At 40.1% G+C, this 26,435-nt stretch overlaps 1 protein-coding gene across 1 annotated transcript; it reads right to left on the bottom strand.

Moving 5' to 3' along the window:
* Window positions 1-5,282: 5,282 nt before the first annotated feature.
* On the bottom strand, window positions 5,283-26,180 carry LOC118125581 (serine/threonine-protein phosphatase 2A activator). The gene is made up of 10 exons (XM_047344410.1): window positions 26,037-26,180; window positions 17,827-17,924; window positions 16,946-17,041; window positions 16,263-16,379; window positions 16,059-16,176; window positions 14,357-14,456; window positions 13,601-13,725; window positions 12,921-13,021; window positions 8,817-8,924; window positions 5,283-5,868 (listed from the first exon to the last, which is right to left on the bottom strand). The coding sequence occupies exons 1-10, from the start codon at window positions 26,059-26,061 to the stop codon at window positions 5,794-5,796; spliced, it is 963 nt and encodes a 320-aa protein (XP_047200366.1). The 5' UTR covers window positions 26,062-26,180; the 3' UTR covers window positions 5,283-5,793.
* Window positions 26,181-26,435: the final 255 nt, after the last annotated feature.

The following is a 26,435-nucleotide window of genomic DNA, read 5'->3' as shown; positions in this document are numbered from 1 at the left end:
CAACTTTATTTTTGCAAGGAAAAAGATAAAAACTATTTAAAATGTTTAATGTGGAGGAGAGTTTGTGCCATATTGTACCAGACTTCCTGTTTGTTTGACAGGAACTTGAATCTGAGACGACCGTTGCCTTAAATCTGACACTCGTGTCACAAGTGAACGAACAGAGACGTGACTGAATGTCTCTGAAGTAAAGAATCGAACTAATCAGACGCTGGGAGCAGTTTGTGGTCACGTGACGTTCACTTCCTGAACACCTGAGGTCCGTGATGGACGCCAGCGGCTCGTCTCCGTGAACACTTTAACATCCTCTTAATCGTGGTTGTTGCTCGGAGCGACGCATCGATTCATGACACAAAGACGTTTTGGTTTAGTGAGTGTTGAACTTTGGTTTCATATAAAAAAGAAGTTGGATCCTTTTGTTTTAAAAAGGCAAAGATTCCTTCGTGTGACTCCCTCAGCTTTATGAGCACTGTGTGTACCAGACTCAGACAACTACTCATTCTCCTCTTATTCTTCTATTTTTTTATTGGTATTTTGTGTGTTTGATAAATTGTAGCTCTTCGGGTAAAACTGTTGCAGAAAATATTTGTAAAAAATGTATAATCTTAATAAAAAATTAAAACTTTAACCAGAGTTTGTCTGATTGTGAATCATTTTCAGTTTGTTGAGGAGTAACAAAAATCGTCATCGTTAGTTCATCGATCTTTAATGTTTCCTGAGAACAAACTTCTTTGGATGATAAATGTATAAAAAGTAAATGTGAAAAGGTATTTGGACATTTGGAAGATTATTCACTTTCTGGAGAAAGAGAGATTAGAGGAGGAAGCTTGTTAGCTTAGCTTAGCATAAAGTGTTTAAACCCTGGCTTATAAATTATTATGTTGTTCAATCATAGAAAATAAAGTTACGTTCTTTTTGTTTCTTTTTTCTCCCATGCAGCAGCAGCTGTGACTGAGCCTCCTCCTCCAGCTCCTCCTCCTGCCTGTCTGGTTTTCCTGCTCCTCTCCTCTCTCTCCTCCTCCTCTCCTCCTCCTCCCCTCCTCTCTCCCCTCTCCTCCTCCTCTCTCTCCTCCTCTCCTCCTCCTCTCTCTCCTCCCCTCCTGCCTGTCTGGTTTTCCTGCTCCTCTCCTCTCTCTGCTCCTCCTCTCTCTCCCCTCCTCTCCTCCTCTCTCTCCTCGTCCTCCTGCCTGACTGGTTTTCCTGCTCCTCTCCTCTGCTCCTCCTCTCTCCTCCTCCTCTCCCTCCCTCTCTCCTCCTCTCTCTCTCCTCCTCCTCCTCCTCCCCTCTCCTCGTCCTCCTGCCTGACTGGTTTTCCTGCTCCTCCTCTCTCCTCCTCCCTCTCCTCCTCCCCTCTCTTCTTCTCCTCCTCCTCTCCTCCTCCTGCCTGTCTGGTTCTCCTGCTCCTCTCCTCCTCCTGCCTGTCTGGTTTTCCTGCTCTTCTCCTCTCTCTGCTCCTCCTCTCCTCCTCTCTCCTCCTCTCCTCTTCCTCTCTCTCCTCGTCCTCCTGCCTGACTGGTTTTCCTGCTCCTCTCTCTCCTCCTCCTCCCTCCCTCCCCTCTCTTCTCCTCCCCCTCCTCTCCTCCTCCTGCCTGTCTGGTTCTCCTGCTCCTCTCCTCCTCCTGCCTGTCTGGTTTTCCTGCTCTTCTCCTCTCTCTGCTCCTCCTCTCTTCCTCTCTCTCCTCCTCCTCCTGCCTGTCTGGTTTTCCTGCTCCTCTCTCTCCTCCTCCCCTCTTCCTCTTTCTGCTCCTCCTCCTCTTCCTCTCTCTCCTCCTCCTCCTCCTCCTCCTCCTGCCTGTCTGGTTTCCTGCACCTCTCTCTCCTCCTCCCCCTTCCTGTCTGCTCCTCCTCCTCTTCCTCCTCTCCTCCTCCTCCTCCTCCTCCTCCTCCTGCCTGTCTGGTTTTCCTGCTCCTCTCTCTCCTCCTCTCCTCTCTCTCCTCCTCTCCCTCTCCTCCTCCTCCTCCTGCCTGTCTGGTTTTCCTGCTCTCCTCTCCCTCTTCCTCCTCCTCTCTCCTCTCTCTCCTCCTCCTCCTCCTCCTCCTCCTCCTGCCTGTCTGGTTTTCCTGCTCCTCTCTCTCCTCCTCTCTCCTCCTCCTCCTCTTTCTGCTCCTCCTCTCCCTACTCTCTCCTGCTCCTCCTGCCTGTCTGGTTTTCCTGCTCCTCTCTCTCCTCCTCTCCTCTCCTCCTCCTCCTCCTCCTCCCATAAAGTCCCATGTAATTCACCTTGTGTTTGATTCATGAGACAAAGAACAAAGATCCAATAAGAAAGTAAAGTGAACAGCAGAGATCAGCTGATCCTACCAGGAGGAGACGGGGGGTGTTGCCAGACCTCTGGCTTAACAGAGACATTTGCATATTTAATGAGATGTAGACCACGCCCCCAGCTCCATATTTAAAATGAGCGCCTCTAATTTACATACTGTGACACTAAACCACGCCCAGTTTCCCGCACAGTACCGTTACAGGCCACACGTTCATCTCATTTACATAATGTGGCATTAAACAGCCTAATTTGCATAATTTAAAAACACACTCGTCCCATTCTGTCACTCCCATAAACCACGCCCCCAGCTAAACAGTCACAGAATCAGGACACGCCCCTGATTGAACATTGAACAGTTGACTGAACAAACTGAAAACTGGGTCACTTTTCTATTTACATAACTCAAGTTATTTATAATATATAATAACTTGAGTGGTTCAAGATCAACAAACTAAAACATTTAAAGCTTCCCAATGAACAACTGGTTTAATGCATAATAATCTAATATATTCTATAATAAATCAGTTGTTTGATCTACTTCCTGTGATGTTGTGGAGTAGAACTATGAGGTGGCATCACAACAACATAGTACTTATCATAGTACTTATACATGGTACTGCAGTAAATGTACCTGTGACTTTCCCTGCCTCCACTGAGCCGCCCTTCAGGCACAGACGTGTCACAGCAGGTCGACGCGTCTCATTCCAAACATTCTTACTAAGAAACCTTCTCCTCACTTTTTATCCCCAAACATCTGAAAGTTTTCCATGTTCGGGCTCCAGGAGCAGATCAGCAGCTGGAGAACGTCAGAGGAGCTCGTCTCTTCTGTAGAGTCAGAGACTGAAGAGCTGGAGGTGAATCCACAGCTTGTGAGGACTCGTCCGACTGAAGACGCTCCTCATGTCGAGCAACATGTTCAGGAACAAACTGTTCAGGTCACTTTCAGCGGAGCAGTTATATATATATCTATCTATCATCTATCATCTATCTATCTATCTATCTATATATCTATATCTATATCTATATCTCTATATCTATATAGAGATATAGATATAGTTTTACCCCCGACTGAAAATCAAGACACGATCACATAAAGGAAACAGAGATTTTTCTCTGTTGTTGTTTCAGACACGAAAATGTCCAGAAAATTAAGTCCAGCAACCACAACAGGAAAATAACAGGAAGATTCCGACCTGAGGTGTGAACGTGTTTCCATTATAACCATTGTTACGTTACTGGTTCAGTGTGGAGGAGTTAGTGTGTACGACACCTGAACATGTCACGTGAGGTATTTAGAGACATCTAGTGGTGAAGCTACACGTTAATGAACTGAGTGAAATGTTGTCCTGACGTGTTGTGTAGTTAGTGTCTGTGAAGCAGCAGCAGCAGGTTGTCGGGTCCGACTCGTTCAAACAGGAACATGTGGGAACATCCAGGCGAGGGGAGGAGCCTGTAGAGCAGCAGGGGCGGAGCCTGTAGAGCAGCAGGGGCGGAGCCTGTAGAGCAGCAGGGGGCCGGACATGACGTATAAACTCTGCTGTGGAAAGATCAGTGTTGTTGTTTACAGCTCATCCACACCGGCGTCGGCCCTCAGCACCAGAAGCTCTGGAACCTCCTCGTGTTTCCAAGTTGACGTCTTCGTCTTCTACGTGTACGGCTCCTCTTCTTCATCCTGAGATGTTTGTGTTCTTCTAGTTTCACGTCCGTCACGTGTTAGAAACCTCATCAACACGCCCACTCGCTCTCTGGGAAGCTTCCACACATTGTCCTGCTGTCTCCTCACATGGACTCACGAGGACATGTTACACACATTTTACCAGGAGGCTGCAGGAGAAGATCCAGAAAATGTCCAGAGACACTGACTCAGACATTTGTTCTCACAGACAGAACCTGCAGAACATGTCAGGAACATGTCAGGAACACGTCAGGAACACGCCAGGAACATGTGAGGACTTCAGTTCATGTCTGAAAGCATCTTTTTACATTCTGGATACTACGTGGAGTCCTCTGAAGGACACACCTTCACAGGCTGCATCTGAAATGTGACACAGCTGCTTCTCCCGGTTGAACAAAGTCCTGCTGCTCGCTATTCCATCACTCTGGACGTGGGGGGGGATTCCACCAGCGTCCCCTGCTGCACGTTGTCTTCAAATTGTAAAGCGGAAATGAATCATTGTTCTTTTACTCCCGTTAAACACATGAACTGAAACATAAAATCATCCTGCACATGAAGGATTAGTATGAAGTATCCTGACTCATGCAATATTCAGGACTCTCTCCCAGAATGCATCAGTCTCACTGCTGGGTTCATCTGTGGGTCACAAATCAGACTAAGTCTATTTTCAATAAAACATTTGGCCTCATGCATGAATCTCTCCTGTGAACAGCTACGTTTTATATATACGTTTAATATACATTTCAACTCCTGTTCACACTAATCTGGATATTTTGCATAACAAACTTTTTCCCGTTTCTCGTCCGAACCCAAACAGAGATATTTTACAAACACGATTATTACAAGCTCATGTAAAACGTGGACTTTATGAAACGATGACGCCACAGTGCACTTCACACTTCACCTGAACATGAACCAGAATCCAGAAGGGCGAGAACCCGCTTCTCTGTGTGGTTAGCACAGGTCTGATTACAAGTTAGCAGCTACATTTAGCATCAGTGCTCCACATTTCTGACGCTCACAGACATTATATAACTTAGACCACGACATCTTCTCTGGCCTTTTACTCTTCGGAGACGCAGACTTTATCGCCACCTACTGGCCCGACATGCTTGTTTGAGTCTTTGTGTTGTCGTCTGACGGAGACATTTTTAAAAGGGAAAATATCTGGAGTCATGTAGACAAGAGATTAATTCTTACTTTAGAGGAGGAAATGTCCTTTAAAGATGGTGGATTTAGTGTGAGGTAGAAAGTGAGAAAACAACTTCACGAAATAAAAGATAGGAAATCAGAAATTTATTAAATTAGGTTTTGCAGATCAATGAAATGACACAAACTGCTTTTAAAGGAGGCCAATGGGAACAGATTCTGAGTTTAACAGTCATTTTAAACTGAGGCAAAGTTTGAGGGGGAAAAGCTGCACATCACAAAACAAGAATTTAGTCAAGTATGGGTTTTAATTTACAGTGTTTACCACGACTGAACTGATAAAAATAAAGTGGGGGAATTAAAATATGTGAAATTAAAGCATTTGGCGTTTGAAAATTAAACCAAGAATGTTGCTGAAACTAGAAAAGAAATTATTCACAAATAATTCGGATCTTTTTCGTCTCTGAAAGAACGTGTTTATCATGAGGATCCAAACTTTGAGGCAAATTCAAGTGTGAAGCATCAATGAAAACACAAAACATCACCTGCACTTTAGAATAAGATTTCACGAGCACACGCGTGTTTGCGTGTTGGACGACGTGTGCTGGATTCTTGCTACTGTTGTATTTGCACACGAGGAGAAAAAAAGAGGGACAATGTTGGTTGTTGGTTTTGGTCTTTTCATCGTGTGCATGGCGTCCGTCAGAGTCATGGGTTCACGGGCTGGATGGAGAGCAGGGTTCCGAACTTAAAGTGTTGGATCACAGGGAACTTCTCTAAACACTGGAACAGAGAAAAAGACAAAGAAAGAAAGAAGATGACCTCGGATCAGTTCCTCTAAACCATCAGCGTAAATAAACATGGACGACAAGAGGGCTCCCGAAAGTGAGCCAAACCATCTGGATCGCCCCCTGGTGGCTGGCTGCAGTAAAAGTCATAAACCTCCTCCATGTTAGCAGATGGGAAGAAGAACATGTTAAATAGATGGTTTCTGTCATTTTAAATAGTTCTTATCACAATGAAGCACGTTCAACTAGTTTTGGTGTAAAGGAGGCGGAACTTCGCTGATTGTCTTTCTTGAGCTGTTAGAGTAAAAAAGTGTTTGAATTAATTATCCCTCCAACTTTACAGCACTTTAGATTTCAGCGTTTTGTGGCCAGTTCAAAAGATTATTCAAATCTTGAATCTTCAGAGAAACAGAGCAAACATCTAAACATAAGAAAGAACCACCTCGTACCAGAGAGTTAACCTGGACCTAAAGGGAGCGGCGTTCACGTTCAAAATGGCCGTGGACCAGAGGAGGCCCTTTGTGCGGATTGACACGGACCCAGTTTTTGGGGGTCTGGAGTGGGGGTGGGGAACAGTGGAGCCGGAGTCTCACCGTCTGTGTGTGGCGACATGATCATCTGGACAGATTTAGGTTGTAAAGCAACACATTGATCACACATCAACTCTTCATACTAAGAAATCAGTGAACGGCTTTGTGCTTTAACACGAACATGTCCGCCAACAGCTTATATATATATATATATATATATATATATATATATAGACACACACACACACACACACACTATATAAAAGTGATAATTTGTCTAACAAATCGAATGAAGGAACCAACAGTTCTAGATCCTGCTATCATGAACTGATGATTCCTCTGACACTTCATCACTCAGTAGAACTCAAACCTCCATCAAGGTCCAACAATCCCGTGAATCTAATCTGCAGCAAATCACAACACTCAGATCTGTCTGATTTCATCATGATCGATGAATTATTCTGAGAAATCAGTGAAACAGTTGAAAAGGGTTTTATCTCACAATGTTAAAGAGGAACAAAAAAAAACTTGCTCGTCTTTCACGACACGATGTTCACGAGCATGAATTCTCTAAAGAAAGTTTCATGTCTGTGCAAGTAGAATTCTTTACAGTGCACTGAACTGAACTCATTGAGAAGAGGTGAAACACGAGTTGTGGTGAAAAGCTCCGATCTGTAAAGACGGTTGAAGCGTGAGATGATAGTTTGGTGTCTGGTCCTCATCGAGTCTGTAGAATATATCACACCATTGTTTCTCTTTCACATTCAAACGACTGGACAGCGACTCGGACAGAAAACGGAGGATTCTGCTGTTTCTAGCTCTGAAACCCTGAGTGGGGCCAGGGAAAGGGGGAGAGGAATGTGAGTCTGCTGATGGTTGCTCCAGGCTCGGAGGAAGGTCGGGAGAGGGAGAGAGGGAGGGAGGGAGGGAGGGAGGGAGAGAGGGGAGGATTTAATGAAGGGAACGGCAGAGAGGGGGGGGGCAGACAGCCTGGCCCCTCAGTTCTTTGGGAAGACTCGCAGGCTGCTCTGGAAAACACAGGATGTGGGCATGCAGGCGGGGAAAGAACGAGCGTAGACATCCCCCCAGCCCCACCCCTCCTCGCTTAACCCTTTCCTGCCTCGCTCTCCTCTGCGGCGTCAGAAAGGGCGTTTGGCTCTAACACTGGTCACAGTTGGCGTTCAGCACTAACCTGATTTTTTAAATGTCAAGTAAACAAGAAAACAGTTTTTGCAATGAGGCTGAAGGATTACAAGCAATCCAATTGACACAGCTACGTTCTGTTTCTCCTTCCTCCACCATGTTTCTAATATCCGAGCTCAGAGCGAGGAGAGGAAACCTCGTGTCGACTGGGCTCTTTGAGTCACACGAAACAAATCCAAGAGTAATACAGCCTAGATCGGAGCTAAATGCTAACACACTGACGATGCTAAAGTGCACATTGTGAGCAGGTTAAATAAGAATCATTGTCACCATCTTAGATTAGCACGCTATCATTTGCTAATCTCTAAAAACAAAGTTCAAGAGTTAATTAAATGAGAATCCATTAATTAGACAGCAGGTAAGTTCCTAAGATGCTCACTTCATGGTTTCTAGAGGGCGTATCCTGAAGGTGGCGCTGGTGGTAAAGTGTTACATTAGCAGCTCACTCACAAAGCACTTCTCCTGGTTGAAGGTGAAACTAGACCCGTATCAATTCATAAGGATTTGTACCACAGACTGTGAATGAACATGGACGACATGTCAGTTATCAAGAGGAAGCTAACTGTCTGGATCGCCCCCTGGTGGCTGACTGCAGTATAGCTCATAAACCTCCTCCATGTTAGCAGATGGGACATGAACCAAACTAAAAATCTAAGTAGATGTTAAATAAATGTTTGTCAAACATGTTTCTGTCATTTCAGGTCGTTCTTCTCTCACTGATGTCTGTTCAAGTTTCTGATCAGTTTGGTTTGAATCAGTTATTTGATGATATAAAAACAGGCTGAAACGTGATGATTGACAGCTGAGACTGACTCCTGATTGGTTGAGAGCGTGTGTGGGCGGGACCTTGGTACCACAGCTCTAAATGTTGAGGTGGAGACTTAATACAACATCCTTTATACTCTTTATATTCAGTGTATACACATACGTACCCAAGCACCACTGTTGAAAAGAAGACATTTAGATCATGGATGAAATAAAACTCGATTCATAAATTGTACTCGGTTGTTTACTGTGTAGCTGCAAATAAGAGGAAAACTGTTTAGATATTTGTATTTGACCTTTGATTTTCTACATGAGCTTTCATGTAGTCTTTGATTTTGTTAAATTGATGCTTTGAAACCTACTTGTACTCTTCTTCTACAAACTATTTATTAGACTGATTCATAAATGAAGAATTGGACTGATGAAGAGAATGATGAAGGTGTACCTCAGCCTTGTACATTCGGATCAGACCCTGGTTGACTTTGGACCAGGTAGGAACAGCGCTGATGTTCCACAGCTGGTTGGAGTGTTCAGCAAACGGACCCGTCTTCATCTACAAAGCAGAGAAAGAGCGATGAAGACAAGAGGACCAGTCTGGAGGAACTAAATCCACACTGTAACAAAGACAGAGCTGGAAGTTAAAGACAAAGATCTCAAACAGACACTGGATTTCACAGGCTTGATTATGTTGAAGGGTGGGAAATGAAAAAAGTGGTATTTATAAATTAGTCTTAGTCTTTTTAGTTAATTCTTCTGCACCATGAAGTTCATATGTTTTTAAAATGGGTAGTTTTCAAACCTCTTAAATTCCTCTTGAAACCATCGCTTAAAAGATGAAAATACAGATTTCTCTGAGAAAGGAACATATCGTAGGATTGTTATCGGCTCTGATTTTACTGACTATTCAAATAAAGCAAAAGCTTACAGAAAGCACCCTTAAGTTTTATGTCCTCAATGGATTGTAGATTTCGAGAGAATGAAAAGAGGCTTTAAATAATTTAGTTTCTTCATTGATTGAGTTTAGTCAGTTCGGATGGATTCTAACTCAGACACATCTTCACAGCGGACTGGACCAGACTCGAGGGTAACTGGTCACATGACTACGGATGTGAAAGTGGTCACTAATCGAGACAAACTCAGGCAATTATCTTCAGTTCCTTTTATTTTTATGAAGTTTTACAAAAAATGTTCAGCTCATTGACTCATTATCTGTCCGATTATGACATTTCATTCTTCTAACATTGATTTGAATATAATCCAGATCGTTCAGAACAAAAGACTGATGGTGGATCTGTGATCACATTAAGAACAGTAATAAAGAAGAGAGTGTGTTACATAGAAAACCAATATCTAGATATTCAGTGTTAAAAGTGAGACACAAAAACAAAAGTGTGAATTTATAAATGTATGAATGAAGCAGGACGATGAACGTTTTCCCACCATTTTCTCCCAAGAGGCAGAGGAACTCAAACCCAGACCCCGGGCATCAATCTAACAACCCTCTCCTTTTTCCATCCCCCATTCACCACACTCCCCAGCCCCCTTCCAACCCGTCAAATCCCCACACACACACACACACACACACACACACACACACACACACACACACACACACACACACACACACACACACACACACACACACACACACACACACACACACACACACACACACACACGCACACACACACACTCACTGCTTTCCAGGGCCTCACATGAGAACACATGGGGAAGGGCATGGCGGAGGGAGGAAAGGGGGTGGAGACAGACCGTACTCCCTGGAGGAAGGAGTGATTCACAGCAGCATGTGGTGAAGGAAGTGACTCATGTTTAGGACTACACACACACACGCACGCACACTGGAGCTTTGTGTGTGAATTTAAAAAAGAACTCAAGCCTAAGTATCCATGTATGTGTGGCAGGAAAATACTCGGGTGTACATGTTTTCAGGTCCGTCCGAGCGACGGTAAACAAACACAAGTCCAGACTGAAGTAACTGCAGCTAAAACAAAGAGTTTGACCTGAGGAAGACTGAAACCTTTAATATGAAATGTTGGTCACAGCAGGATTTTAAAACAGCAAAAACACCCTCATGATTTCCTCCAATCACTGAGGATCCATTCGATTGGACAAAGTAAATCTGCGCTGACAGAAGAAGCTGTCGTATCGTATTAGCTTTGTCCCACAATAGTAGTAGTTGTATCGCAGTAGCATCATAATAGTTGTCATCATCCAGTTCAACACATCCACAGATTACGTCCTTTAAAATGATTAATAAATCTAAATTAATAAATTCTGACTAACTCAACCACATTCTTCCATAACAATGAATATTATTATGATGATTTAATTGGAAAACAAAGTGTCACAAAATGCACAATGACACGTTTGACTTGTGTCCACACAACGATCGACCCACAATGACGTCATGTGAAGTCATTTGTGAGCTGCTCAGTTCGACTTTTTGTTCAGCGTAAACTCCTTAATGTTTACTGACGTTATAAAGTGAGAAGTAGAGTCACTTTCTATAGAAACTAACAGTGGAGTCGCCCCCTGCTGGTCACTACACAGAACACAGGTTTCAGGCAACTCTGCACTGGCTTCACTTTCTGGAGTCTACGCTCATTTTTAAATGCAGTCAATGTGTCCACGAGCATATCCCCCAGTGCATGCTGGGATGCTTCCCTGCATGTCTACCTCATGACTGCATCAGCACTCAACCAAACTGTTTATTTCAAAATAAAGGACAAGGACGTTTTTTGCGGCACATGAATTAACGGGTAGACTTGGACAATGTGCAGTTCAGTGAGACGACTTCTCTCTGTACGGTGAAAGCGTCATCGTACGTGGAAGGTGTTTGTGAATCAAATCTCCTGACTCCTATTGGCTGCAGGGCCATCGTACCAACTTAGATTTCATTCAGACAAAAATAAAAACATAAGAGCGAGAGAGAGCCAGACACTAAAAGGCTGATTAACCTGTCCATTATTTTCAGGTTATTATTATTTTCCAAAAATACATATTGTTGACCAGCAGTAAAAAACTGGAAGGGTTTTCAAAGAGAATAATACAACACAGACAAAAGTAATAAATCCTCCCCCTGGAGAAGCACCACAGAACATTTGATATGTTTCTGAGAGAAATGACCCAAATGATTATCAATATATTTGCAGATGAATGAAAAACAGTTTCAGCTCTAAAACGCTTACACCAAAGATACAAGTCAAAGTATAATTATGTCACAAAACATAAAAACACAAAGAATGGATGGACGAGGACGACAGCAGCATCCTTCCACAACCCTGAGGAGGAGAGAGGTCAAGCAGCAGCAGCATGAGGAGGAGGAGGAGGAGGAGGAGGAGGAGGAGAGAAGGGGGTGTGGTGTCTGGGGGAAGAAGGAAAGGGATGTAGCTGCTCCACCAACGCCCTCCCCACTTCCCTCCCCTCCTTTTCCTCCAAAAACAAAGCGCAGGGTTCCTGCTCTGGCTCCTGACCAACAGAATCCACCTTTCCCCCCTCGTCTTCCTTTTCCTGAACGAAACCACATTCAGCTGTGATCCACGTCCAACAGAATATTTAAAAATGTAATTATTACAAACACACCTCGGGTGAATTATTTAAAATCTAAGATCCTGAGAAAATATTTTAAAACAATTTTTAAATCCACACTATGAAACTTTTCTACCTGAAAGCAGCAGCTTGGTTAAAGTGAGTCTGATGTGTGAGTGTGAACATGAGAAAGTTTCCTCCTTCTCTCCCTGAGCGTCTGTTCTCTGTGACTCTGCTGAGTGGGTTCCATCTCCTGTGAGAAGAACTGACTGAGAGTCAGCTTCAACTGTCACAACCAGCTGCAGCTGAAGAGTGAAGCTGAACTGAGATCAGTTAAAAACACTCTGAACTTATTAACAACCAGAGTTTATCTCCAAGATTCAGCAGGAAACTGTTAAATATGAAGAATTCTGAACAGAGTTTGGTGGATTTGTTACAGCAGCAGCTCTTCAGGTTCAAGAAGCAGAGGATCATGGGTAATATCCAGTGGGACGACTCAGTCAACACATTGATTCACTTTGATTTTACATGAAAACACTTCATCAGACACAGAGACAGAGTTAATCACCACATGTGGCAGCAGGGGGCGCTGTTGCTCAGTAACTGTTACATAGTGCTGCTTTAAAGCTCATGTTGGTCCTGGAGCAGCTGCAGCTGCAAAATGTGACCGATACATTTCACCATTCCCATCAACCCTCTCTTCAAAGCTCCGCCCACAAAACACATGAACGTGCACTGAGTGACAGCTGCAAGACTTTTCCGTGACTTGCTCTCTAACTTGTGTCGTCTCTGCTTCACGGTGATAAAATGACCGGTTGTGTTTTCACCAAACCGACCTCTCAAGTATTCTAGGGATTACTGTATTACGTTTGTACTGAAGTTAGCGTATGAGAGTAAGGACAGTTCACATGGAGCAGATTCTAGCGAATGTTTGTACAAACACTAAGATATATAACGTGTTATATAAATCTAACATGTGTCGTGTGTTTCAATGTCTCACCTCGTTAATGAACTTGATACAGTCCAGAAACATATATTCTTGCTGATGCTCGTTCACCACCCTCTCGTCGATGAAGTGACGGGGCTCCACTGTCGGGTGATCTGCATGGAAGTAAGCGCACATGTTCACCACCAGGTGCCACTGTCACCTTGTCATTATATGAGAAGCAGAGGTTTGTATGTTTATGTCTCAAACCTTCGACCACAGCACAGGATGTTCAGTTCTACAGCAGTTTATTCTTTTGACATCAGTATAGAACAGCTCACAGTTAGTTCTTATTCATTAAAGCTCGGCTTTCAAACCAGTTGTTCTGTCATCCGACGGAAATAAAAACTATTAAATCAGCTCATTTCTATAAAATTCTTCTGCAGTGTTTTTGAACAATTGACAACACATGCTCATATTAAGATGCGTGACATTCAGATGTAAATCACCTATACTGACATGTGTATTTCTATTTCCAAGAGGAAAACGAAGAGCAGGGGTACCTCCTCTCTGAGAAAACCATCTTGACCAAGCATACGTGTGGTTTTTCTCTGCCAGTGAAAACTATTGTATTCATTTAAATTTATCTTTTTCTTTCCCAGTTCTGGAAGTTTTAACACCAACATCCTGTCCTGAGTTCCTCTACATACGTCCCTTCAGATACAGTCATCCTTACAGCTCTTATATTTACTTACCAATGAACTGGGCGCTGCCCCATATGAAGGGCAGAAACTGGAAGTCATCCAGTCCCCACACACCTTGGCTTCCAGCTGGCTCCATTCTGTACGTCCTCTGCAGCTTCCTCATCACTGACAGATACCTGAGAAAACACACACACACGTTTCACTACGTAAAGCAGCAGCAGGTTGTTGGGTCCGACTCGTTCAAACAGGAACATGTGGGAACATCCAGGCGAGGGGCGGAGCCTGTAGAGCAGCAGGAGGCCGGACATGACGTATAAACTCTGCTGTGGAAAGATCAGTGTTGTTGTTTCCAGTCGGCCCTCAGCACCAAAAGATCTGGAATCTCCTCGTGTTTCCAAGTTGACGTCTTCGTCTTCATGCATATGCTCCTCTTCTTCATCCTGAGATGTTTGTGTTCTTCCAGTTTCACGTCCGTCACGTGTTAGAAACCTCATCAACACGCCCACTCGCTCACTGGGAAGCTTCCACACATTGTCCTGCTGTCTCCTCACATGGACTCACTCTGGCGTGTTACACACATTTTACTAGGAGGCTGCAGAAGATCCAGAACATGTCCAGAGACACTGACTCAGATATTTGTTCTCATACACAGAACCTGCAGAACATGTCAGGAACACGTCAGGAACACGTCAGGAACATGTCAGGAACACGTCAGGAACACGTCAGGAACATGTGAGGAACAGACATCAGTTTATGTCTGAAAGCTGTGTTGTACAACTGAAGACGACTAAATCAGCAGCAGCTCACCTGTTAAAAACTCTAAAAACAATAGCGAGCTGATCATCCGCTCCGAGAGCTCCGACCTTACAGAGGCAGCAGAGGAACGCAGCAAAAGCAGCTTCATGACCTGAGACGACACAAACAGAAACAGAAAAGATCTTGAAACATCAGCATCATCTGTGTGAGGATTAAGTTTGATTCCTTTAAATTTATTACAACACGAAAAAGCTTTCACAATCCGTGTTTTGAAGCAATTTCTTCATTTAGATTTTTGTTTCACTGTTGGACTAAATGTCTGCTGCATTTGTAAAAGATCTGAATCAAGTGGAATATAAATAAAGGCGTTAAACTAAAAACAAATACAACCAAATAGATAGAACTGCATTGTTTATACAGTTGAGTAAAAGTTTTCGATAAACAAAACACAGCTTTGTATGTGAAAGGCTCATATTGGCAGATTTTTATGGACCAACAGTTAATTCAGTCGGGCTCTAGAACAAATGTGTTGGTTCTTGTAATTTTGTTGAACTGATCCATTCACACAGTCGGTTTCAGCAGTTTTCAATTGTCTGCCCTTGATCAGCTGACAGAGCAGATATGCTCCTAATAAAACGTCCAGCTGGAGTTTTTCTTTTGCTCCACACATGTAAACACAAAGTCTCCTGTGTTGTCGGTGTATTGGGGGGGGGTGTCAAAGTTCGGTGTGGATTTTAACGTTAAGGGTTAGAGAGTGTGAGACGGACAGTAATAAATTTAAACACATACTGTACTTGAGTAGAATTTTGAATATTTCTATTTTATACATCTTTATTTACGTGCTCTTTTCCATGCCGCACTTTTAACTCCACTACGTTTATTTCACAGTTTTACCTTTTAGATACTTTGTCGAATAAAATCACATTAACCCTCTAAAAACTGACATGTTTTCATGAACATTCACTGTTTTTGCAGCAGAATGTCGACGCCTCTGTCTTCTACCTCAGGTTCTGCGCTCGTGATGATGCAATTACGTTTCGTTACCTGTTGTAAAAATGTATCGGGAACGTGAGGTGACACCAGAGAGCGTCAGGAGAGGAGCGAAGAAAAATCTTCTTATCTCAAAAAGTAAAAACTGTTTATAGTCATGGAGAGTTATTAAATATTTAATTTACGTTTCTGTATTTAGAAATATTTCGGGACAATATGATTTTGTGTTTAGCTAAATTTTATTAAATTAGAGTTTTGTATTGTTTAAAAGACAATTCTAGTTATTTCATCATTTATTATTGTTAAGTGACTTACAGAACCTTTTCTGCTGAAGTAGTAAAGATTTTAGAGACATGAAGTACTTGAGGATCTTTAAAAATTAATCACAATTAGAAAAATACTAAAGTAGAAACTGGAGGAACATTTCTGTTGTTGGGTTTAAAGGGTTAAAAAACACCAATGCTAGGAATTTAAATTTCAATACATTTTTAAAGATATATTGTTAATTTGTAAACTCTCAGGTGGTTTCATTAAATTTAAGATTAAGAGGTCAAATTATACAATTTCTCACAAAATATTATACATCAGAAAAATGTATGTAGGAGAACTTAATTGTTTCTCTCTTACCGCCTCATCACTCATCTCACAACCTGTTTGGTTGAGAGCCACTGCACTAAACTACCAACCATAATAAACAGAAGACTATAAAGTGAGTGTTTTGTGTAGAACTATTGTAAAGAAGGTGGACACACAGCACTGTTACCTGTTCCATAGTCTATCCTGGTGGGGTTCCCCACAGACTCTTTCAGATACACGGCTATCTCTGGAGCTGCTGCACATTTGTCAGCAGGGATCAATGCTGACACCAAGGCCTCTGCTTCCTACTCACACACACACAAACACATCACGTTCTACATACGAGCATGTGGTTGCATGCATGAATGTGTGTGAGTGTGTGTGTACTAACCTGGTCTAGTTTGCTGTACCAGGTTCTGTAGGCCTTATTGCCAAAGCGGGACGGCTGATCAACAGGAGGGGTCTCGTTGATCCATCGGTCCAGAGTCTCCAAAAGATCTAATATCTTCTCCACCGGTCAACACAAGAGATCAGGGATGTAGCAACACTGTCGATTCCTTTTATACTAAATGAGCAGCAGCACCACATGATCGATTTAATGAACAAGAGAAATACAGAGAAAGCAAAGAAGCAGCATATTCATTTCAGGGTGATAACACAGTCTCCAATGTTTACAATTTGGCTTGATGTCCCTGACTTTTTTAAATGTACATTTGGAAATGTATGTTTTAAAGACACACTTGTGTAACTTCTACTGATCAACAGCGCCCCCTGCAGCCACACGTAGTGATTGACTCTGTTGGTCTCTGAGTCTTACAATAACTTGAGTCTTTTTAACTGATCTCAGTTCAGCTTCACTCTTCAACTGGAGCTCGGGGAGTGAAGGAGGAAACTTTCTCATGTTCACACTCACACATCAGACTCAGTTTCATCAAGCTGCTGGGTTAAGGTAAAAAGTTGCTTTAAAGACAGATTCATGTGAATGGGAATCCTTAAGACCCAGACAATAACAATTCTGTGAATGAAAAAGACCAAAACACCAGGAATCAAGCCTTTTAATACCTCTGATAAGACCATACTAACCTCAGACACTGTATATTCAGATGTGAGCTTCTTTCCTTTCACACCTTCATTCAATGACAAAACGAATCCCATATAATCAGCATATGCCTGGAAAAAACAGAGTTTGTCATAAGTGGTGAATAATAAAGTAAATTAACAGAAGAGTATTAAGTCAAATAATCAGCCTGATGCTCAGTGCAATAAACTATGACCCATTCTGAAGGGCTACAACAGAAAAAAGACCAAACACTAATTTCAACAACTTAAACACTCAATATACAAAATACATTTCCAAGATTTAAAAAACAAACCAAATTTACTAATCTCTTTTACAGTCACAGGAAGCAAACTACAGGTTTGTCTTAGTTTAGTTTAACTCTATTGCAGAGTCAATGGTAAATGTCTATATGAAAAATAAGTATATACAAAATGACAAAATACAAAACAAAAAAACATAGAAATACAATTATCACACATGGACATTTATTCGAGTGTGGTCTTCTCTCAGTTAAAGACCTTATGATCACATTTTTGTCAGTTATTTGAAACTTAAAATTCCTCAGCACAGGATGAAAGGCGGAAACATTGTCGGTCACAAACATGTGGTTTGCACTTGTCCATCTTGGAAACTTGAGCAAAATACTGAATGCATCATTATCTGCCACCTGAAGCTTTTTCAGTTTGGCGTTTGTATAGCTGAACCTCAAGTGTGCTACGTGAAATTGGGTATAGTTGTCACTAAAAAGTGTTCGAACATCATCTCTTCACATAGAAAATGTGCGGGCAAACATGTTGAGTTGTACCAACAGTTCTCCGCACTTTTACACAAAAAGGCACACAAGATAAAAACCTCTGGGACTGGGAAACGTGCACATCACAGCCACACAACCTACTTGTGATCGTTTCCATTTACTCATGTCAGGCACCACGCTGATTTCTTTCTTGGGCACCATAAAGGCGACTTCAGGTGCTTCATCCTCAGCTATGGATCCTAAAAAATAATTTAAAAACACTGTTCAGAGAGCAGCTGTAGTTTGGTGGTTGCTAAGTGTGAGATTTCAGAATTTCTTAACTCGGTATTGAGGGTTAACAACATTAGTGTTTATATTCAGTCTGTGTAGAAGCTAACATCACTAGTGTTTATATTCAGTCTGTGTAGAAGCTAACATCACTAGAGTTTATATTCAGTCTGTGTAGAAGCTAACATCACTAGTGTTTATATTCAGTCTGTGTAGAAGCTAACATCACTAGTGTTTATATTCAGTCTGTGTAGAAGCTAACATCATAGAGTTTATATTCAGTCTGTGTAGAAGCTAACATCACAGTGTTTATACTCAGTCTGTGTAGAAGCTAACATCACTAGTGTTTATACTCAGTCTGTGTAGAAGCTAACATCACTAGTGTTTATACTCAGTCTGTGTAGAAGCTAACATCACTAGTGTTTATACTCAGTCTGTGTAGAAGCTAACATCACTAGTGTTTATATTCAGTCTGTGTAGAAGCTAACATCACTAGTGTTTATACTCAGTCTGTGTAGAAGCTAACATCACTAGTGTTTATATTCAGTCTGTGTAGAAGCTAACATTAGTGTTTATATTCAGTCTGTGTAGAAGCTAACATCACTAGTGTTTATACTCAGTATGTGTAGAAGCTAACATCACTAGTGTTTATATTCAGTCTGTGTAGAAGCTAACATCACTAGTGTTTATACTCAGTCTGTGTAGAAGCTAACATCACTAGTGTTTATATTCAGTCTGTGTAGAAGCTAACATCACTAGTGTTTATACTCAGTCTGTGTAGAAGCTAACATCACTAGTGTTTATACTCAGTCTGTGTAGAAGCTAACATCACTAGTGTTTATACTCAGTCTGTGTAGAAGCTAACATCACTAGTGTTTATACTCAGTCTGTGTAGAAGCTAACATCACTAGTGTTTATATTCAGTCTGTGTAGAAGCTAACATCACTAGAGTTTATATTCAGTCTGTGTAGAAGCTAACATCACTAGTGTTTATATTCAGTCTGTGTAGAAGCTAACATCACTAGTGTTTATATTCAGTCTGTGTAGAAGCTAACATCACTAGTGTTTATATTCAGTCTGTGTAGAAGCTAACATCACTAGTGTTTATATTCAGTCTGTGTAGAAGCTAACATCACTAGTGTTTATACTCAGTCTGTGTAGAAGCTAACATCACTAGTGTTTATACTCAGTCTGTGTAGAAGCTAACATCACTAGTGTTTATACTCAGTCTGTGTAGAAGCTAACATCACTAGAGTTTATACTCAGTCTGTGTAGAAGCTAACATCACTAGTGTTTATATTCAGTCTGTGTAGAAGCTAACATCACTAGTGTTTATATTCAGTCTGTGTAGAAGCTAACATCACTAGTGTTTATACTCAGTCTGTGTAGAAGCTAACATCACTAGTGTTTATATTCAGTCTGTGTAGAAGCTAACATCACTAGTGTTTATACTCAGTCTGTGTAGAAGCTAACATCACTAGTGTTTATACTCAGTCTGTGTAGAAGCTAACATCACTAGTGTTTATATTCAGTCTGTGTAGAAGCTAACATCACTAGTGTTTATATTCAGTCTGTGTAGAGCTAACATCACTAGTGTTTATACTCAGTCTGTGGAAGCTAACATCATTAGTGTTTATACTCAGTCTGTGTAGAAGCTAACATCACTAGTGTTTATACTCAGTCTGTGTAGAAGCTAACATCACTAGTGTTTATACTCAGTCTGTGTAGAAGCTAACATCATTAGTGTTTATACTCAGTCTGTGTAGAAGCTAACATCACTAGAGTTTATATTCAGTCTGTGTAGAAGCTAACATCACTAGTGTTTATACTCAGTCTGTGTAGAAGCTAACATCACTAGAGTTTATATTCAGTCTGTGTAGAAGCTAACATCACTAGAGTTTATATTCAGTCTGTGTAGAAGCTAACATCACTAGAGTTTATATTCAGTCTGTGTAGAAGCTAACATCACAAGTGTTTATATTCAGTCTGTGTAGAAGCTAACATCACTAGTGTTTATACTCAGTCTGTGTAGAAGCTAACATCACTAGTGTTTATACTCAGTATGTGTAGAAGCTAACATCACTAGTGTTTATACTCAGTCTGTGTAGAAGCTAACATCACTAGAGTTTATATTCAGTCTGTGTAAGCTAACATCACAAGTGTTTATACTCAGTCTGTGTAGAAGCTAACATCACTAGTGTTTATATTCAGTCTGTGTGAAGCTAACATCACTAGTGTTTATATTCAGTCTGTGTAAAGCTAACATCACTAGTGTTTATATTCAGTCTGTGTAGAAGCTAACATCACTAGTGTTTATATTCAGTCTGTGTAGAAGCTAACATCACTAGTGTTTATATTCAGTCTGTGTAGAAGCTAACATCACTAGTGTTTATATTCAGTCTGTGTAGAAGCTAACATCACTAGTGTTTATATTCAGTCTGTGTAGAAGCTAACATCACTAGTGTTTATACTCAGTCTGTGTAGAAGCTAACATCACTAGTTTATACTCAGTCTGTGTAGAAGCTAACATCACTAGTGTTTATATTCAGTCTGTGTAGAAGCTAACATCACTAGTGTTTATATTCAGTCTGTGTAGAAGCTAACATCACTAGTGTTTATACTCAGTCTGTGTAGAAGCTAACATCACTAGTGTTTATATTCAGTCTGTGTAGAAGCTAACATCACTAGTGTTTATATTCAGTCTGTGTAGAAGCTAACATCACTAGTGTTTATATTCAGTCTGTGTAGAAGCTAACATCACTAGTGTTTATACTCAGTCTGTGTAGAAGCTAACATCACTAGTGTTTATATTCAGTCTGTGTAGAAGCTAACATCACTAGTGTTTATACTCAGTCTGTGTAGAAGCTAACATCACTAGAGTTTATATTCAGTCTGTGTAGAAGCTAACATCACTAGAGTTTATATTCAGTCTGTGTAGAAGCTAACATCACTAGTGTTTATATTCAGTCTGTGTAGAAGCTAACATCACTAGAGTTTATATTCAGTCTGTGTAGAAGCTAACATCACTAGTGTTTATACTCAGTCTGTGTAGAAGCTAACATCACTAGTGTTTATATTCAGTCTGTGTAGAAGCTAACATCACTAGAGTTTATATTCAGTCTGTGAAGAGTCACTAGTGTTTATATTCAGTCTGTGTAGAAGCTAACATCACTAGTGTTTATACTCAGTCTGTGTAGAAGCTAACATCACTAGTGTTTATACTCAGTCTGTGTAGAAGCTAACATCACTAGTGTTTATACTCAGTCTGTGTAGAAGCTAACATCACTAGTGTTTATACTCAGTCTGTGTAGAAGCTAACATCACTAGAGTTTATACTCAGTCTGTAGAACATCACTAGTGTTTATACTCAGTCTGTGTAGAAGCTAACATCACTAGTGTTTATACTCAGTCTGTGTAGAAGCTAACATCACTAGTGTTTATACTCAGTCTGTGTAGAAGCTAACATCACTAGAGTTTATACTCAGTCTGTGTAGAAGCTAACATCACTAGTGTTTATATTCAGTCTGTGTAGAAGCTAACATTAGTGTTTATACTCAGTATGTGTAGAAGCTAACATTAGTGTTTATACTCAGTATGTGTAGAAGCTAACATCACTAGTGTTTATCTCAGTCTGTGACATTAGTGTTTATACTCAGTCTGTGTAAACTAACATCACTGTTTATACTCAGTCTGTGTAGAAGCAACATCACTAGTGTTTATACTCAGTCTGTGTAGAAGCTAACATCACTAGAGTTTATATTCAGTCTGTGTAGAAGCTAACATCACTAGTGTTTATACTCAGTCTGTGTAGAAGCTAACATCACTAGTGTTTATATTCAGTCTGTGTAGAAGCTAACATCACTAGGTGTTTATACTCAGTCTGTGTAGAAGCTAACATCACAGTGTTTATATTCAGTCTGTGTAGAAGCTAACATCACTAGTGTTTATATTCAGTCTGTGTAGAAGCTAACATTAGTGTTTATACTCAGTGTGTGGAGCTAACATCACTAGTGTTTATATTCAGTCTGTGTAGAAGCTAACATCACTAGTGTTTATACTCAGTCTGTGTAGAAGCTAACATCACTAGTGTTTATACTCAGTCTGTGTAGAAGCTAACATCACTAGTGTTTATATTCAGTCTGTGTAGAAGCTAACATCACTAGAGTTATATTCAGTCTGTGTAGAAGCTAACATCACTAGTGTTTATACTCAGTCTGTGTAGAAGCTAACATCACTAGTGTTTATATTCAGTCTGTGTAGAAGCTAACATCATCACTAGTGTTTATATTCAGTCTGTGTAGAAGCTAACATCACTAGTGTTTATATTCAGTCTGTGTAGAAGCTAACATCATAGTTTATTCAGTCTGTGTACTAACATCACTAGTGTTTATATTCAGTCTGTGTAGAAGCTAACATCACTAGTGTTTATATTCAGTCTGTGTAGAAGCTAACATCACTAGTGTTTATATTCAGTCTGTGTAGAAGCTAACATCACTAGTGTTTATACTCAGTCTGTGTAGAAGCTAACATTAGTGTTTATATTCAGTCTGTGTAGAAGCTAACATCACTAGTGTTTATACTCAGTCTGTGTAGAAGCTAACATCACTAGTGTTTATACTCAGTCTGTGTAGAAGCTAACATCACTAGTGTTTATACTCAGTCTGTGTAGAAGCTAACATACTAGAGTTTATATTCATGCTAACATCACTAGAGTTTATATTCAGTCTGTGTAAGCTAACATCACTAGTGTTTATATCAGTCTGTGTAGAAGCTAACATCACTAGTGTTTATATTCAGTCTGTGTAGAAGCTAACATCACTAGAGTTTATATTCAGTCTGTGTAGAAGCTAACATCACTAGTGTTTATAAAGAACATATGTTATATTCAGTCTGTGTAGAAGCTAACATTAGTGTTTATATTCAGTCTGTGTAGAAGCTAACATCACTAGTGTTTATACTCAGTCTGTGTAGAAGCTAACATCACTAGTGTTTATATTCAGTCTGTGTAGAAGCTAACATCACTAGTGTTTATACTCAGTCTGTGTAGAAGCTAACATCACTAGTGTTTATATTCAGTCTGTGTAGAAGCTAACATCATAGAGTTTATACTCAGTCTGTGTAGAAGCTAACATCACTAGAGTTTATATTTCTGTGTAGAACATCATGTTTATATTCAGTCTGTGTAAGCTAACATCACTAGTGTTTATATTCAGTCTGTGTAGAAGCTAACATCACTAGAGTTTATATTCAGTCTGTGTAGAAGCTAACATCACTAGTGTTTATACTCAGTCTGTGTAGAAGCTAACATCACTAGAGTTTATATTCAGTCTGTGTAGAAGCTAACATCACTAGAGTTTATATTCAGTCTGTGTAGAAGCTAACATCACTAGTGTTTATATTCAGTCTGTGTAGAAGCTAACATCACTAGTGTTTATACTCAGTCTGTGTAGAAGCTAACATCACTAGTGTTTATACTCAGTCTGTGTAGAAGCTAACATCACTAGTGTTTATACTCAGTATGTGTAAGCTAACATCACAGTGATATACATCACTAGAGTTTATACTCAGTCTGTGTAGAAGCTAACATCACTAGTGTTTATATTCAGTCTGTGTAGAAGCTAACATCACTAGTGTTTATACTCAGTCTGTGTAGAAGCTAACATCACTAGAGTTTATATTCAGTCTGTGTAGAGCTAACATCACTAGTGTTTATATTCAGTCTTGTAGAAGCTAACATCATTAGTGTTTATACTCAGTCTGTGAAGCTAACATCACTAGTGTTTATATTCAGTCTGTGTAGAAGCTAACATCACAGTGTTTATACTCAGTCTGTGTAGAAGCTAACATCACAAGTGTTTATATTCAGTCTGTGTAGAAGCTAACATCACTAGTGTTTATATTCAGTCTGTGTAGAAGCTAACATCATTAGTGTTTATACTCAGTCTGTGTAGAAGCTAACATCACTAGTGTTTATATTCAGTCTGTGTAGAAGCTAACATCACTAGAGTTTATACTCAGTCTGTGTAGAAGCTAACATCACTAGTGTTTATATTCAGTCTGTGTAGAAGCTAACATCACTAGTGTTTATACTCAGTCTGTGTAGAAGCTAACATCACTAGTGTTTATATTCAGTCTGTGTAGAAGCTAACATCACTAGTGTTTATATTCAGTCTGTGTAGAAGCTAAATCAAGTGTTTATTCAGTCTGTGTAGAAGCTAACATCACTAGAGTTTATATTCAGTCTGTGTAGAAGCTAACATCACTAGAGTTTATACTCAGTCTGTGTAGAAGCTAACATCACTAGTGTTTATATTCAGTCTGTGTAGAAGCTAACATTAGTGTTTATATTCAGTCTGTGTAGAAGCTAACATCACTAGTGTTTATATTCAGTATGTGTAGAAGCTAACATCACTAGAGTTTATATTCAGTCTGTGTAGAAGCTAACATCACTAGTGTTTATACTCAGTCTGTGTAGAAGCTAACATCATAGTGTTTATACTCAGTCTGTGTAGAAGCTAACATCACTAGAGTTTATATTCAGTCTGTGTAAAATCTTATAGAGTTATCAGTCTGTGAGCTACATCAATGTTTATACTCAGTCTGTGTAGAAGCTAACATTAGTGTTTATATTCAGTCTGTGTAGAAGCTAACATCACTAGTGTTTATATTCAGTCTGTGTAGAAGCTAACATCATTCGTGTTTATACTCAGTCTGTGTAGAAGCTAACATCACTAGTGTTTATACTCAGTCTGTGTAGAAGCTAACATCACTAGAGTTTATACTCAGTCTGTGTAGAAGCTAACATCACTAGTGTTTATACTCAGTCTGTGTAGAAGCTAACAGCACTAGGTTTATACTCAGTCTGTGTGAAGCTAACATTACTAGTGTTTATATCAGTTTGTGTGAAGCTAACATCACTAGTGTTTATACTCAGTTTGTGTAGAAGCTAACATCACTAGAGTTTATATTCAGTCTGTGTAGAAGCTAACATCACTAGTGTTTATATTCAGTCTGTGTAGAAGCTAACATCACTAGAGTTTATATTCAGTCTGTGTAGAAGCTAACATCACTAGTGTTTATATTCAGTCTGTGTAGAAGCTAACATCACTAGTGTTTATATTCAGTCTGTGTAGAAGCTAACATCACTAGTGTTTATATTCAGTCTGTGTAGAAGCTAACATCACTAGTGTTTATATTCAGTCTGTGTAGAAGCTAACATCACTAGAGTTTATATTCAGTCTGTGTAGAAGCTAACATCACTAGAGTTTATATTCAGTCTGTGTAGAAGCTAACATCACTAGAGTTTATATTCAGTCTGTGTAACTAACATCACTAGTGTTTAGCTTAGTGTTATATTCAGTCTGTGTAGAAGCTAACATCACTAGTGTTTATATTCAGTCTGTGTAGAAGCTAACATCACTAGGTTTATACTCAGTCTGTGTAGAAGTAACATCCTAGTGTTATCTGACGATTTTATTAGTGTGTCAACATCACTAGTGTTTATATCAGTCTGTAAATTTTTAGTCTGTGTAGCACACATAGTGTTTATATCATCTTCTACATAATTATCACTGTGAAAACATCATTGTGTTTGTTGTTAACAGCACTATTATAAGGTAATATGTATGTAGCTAACATCACTAGTGTTTATACTCAGTTTGTGAGAAGCTAACATCTAGAGTTTATATTCAGTCTGTGTAGAAGCTAACATCACTGTGTTTATACTCAGTCTGTTAGAAATCTTAACATCCTAGTGTTTAAGTGTGTAACACCTAGTATATTCAGTCTGTGAAGCTAACATCACTGGTTTATATTCAGTTGTGTAAAGCAAATATATTTAGCTAACATCACTAAGTTTATACTCAGTCTGTGTAGAAGCTAACATTAGTGTTTATATTCAGTCTGTGTAGAAGCTAACATCACTAGTGTTTATACTCAGTCTGTGTAGAAGCTAACATCACTAGTGTTTATATTCAGTCTGTGTAGAAGCTAACATCACTAGTGTTTATACTCAGTCTGTGTAGAAGCTAACATCACTAGTGTTTATAGAAACATTAAGTTTAACACAATTTATATTTTATCACCTTTTTGTTGCTCTGTTTCCGCCATGGCGCCGCTTCTCACTCTTCTCTTCGTGGCATCTCGGCTGATTTAAAGCAGCCATGGCTCCTCACTGCCTCCAATGGACGGAGAGGGAACGACAGCTCCAGAGGTTTTCTTCGCTTTGTTCACGCGCAGTTAAAATAAAGTCAAAATAATTCATGAATGTTACTTAAACACAAGAGTCACATAAATGCAATGCAGGTGTGAAATATAAAAGTGCAGGGTTTTAAACCTTCACCAGCAGGGAAGCAGACACTTATACCACAATTAATTAACAACAAAGTATATAATAAAATATTATTTATACTATATCAAATATGAATGAACTCAGCCAACATAATTATTATTATTTTTATTGTTGATGACGAGGTAGAACTTTT

The sequence above is a fragment of the Hippoglossus stenolepis genome, chromosome 18, assembly GCF_022539355.2.
Source record: "Hippoglossus stenolepis isolate QCI-W04-F060 chromosome 18, HSTE1.2, whole genome shotgun sequence".
Classification (NCBI taxonomy): domain Eukaryota; kingdom Metazoa; phylum Chordata; class Actinopteri; order Pleuronectiformes; family Pleuronectidae; genus Hippoglossus; species Hippoglossus stenolepis.
This window is presented reverse-complemented; position numbering and strand designations above follow the sequence as displayed.

Bases quoted from the DNA above. Each gene is read 5' to 3' on its own strand.
- LOC118125581 (XM_047344410.1), bottom strand. From the start codon at position 26,061: ATGGCGGAAACAGAGCAACAAAAAG. The intron at 17,925-26,036 runs GTGATAAAATAT...ATTATTTTTTAG, and splicing joins GGAAACAGAGCAACAAAAAG to GATCCATAGCTGAGGATGAA. The intron at 16,380-16,945 runs GTCTTATCAGAG...TGACCGGTGGAG, and splicing joins CAGTGTCTGAGGTTAGTATG to AAGATATTAGATCTTTTGGA.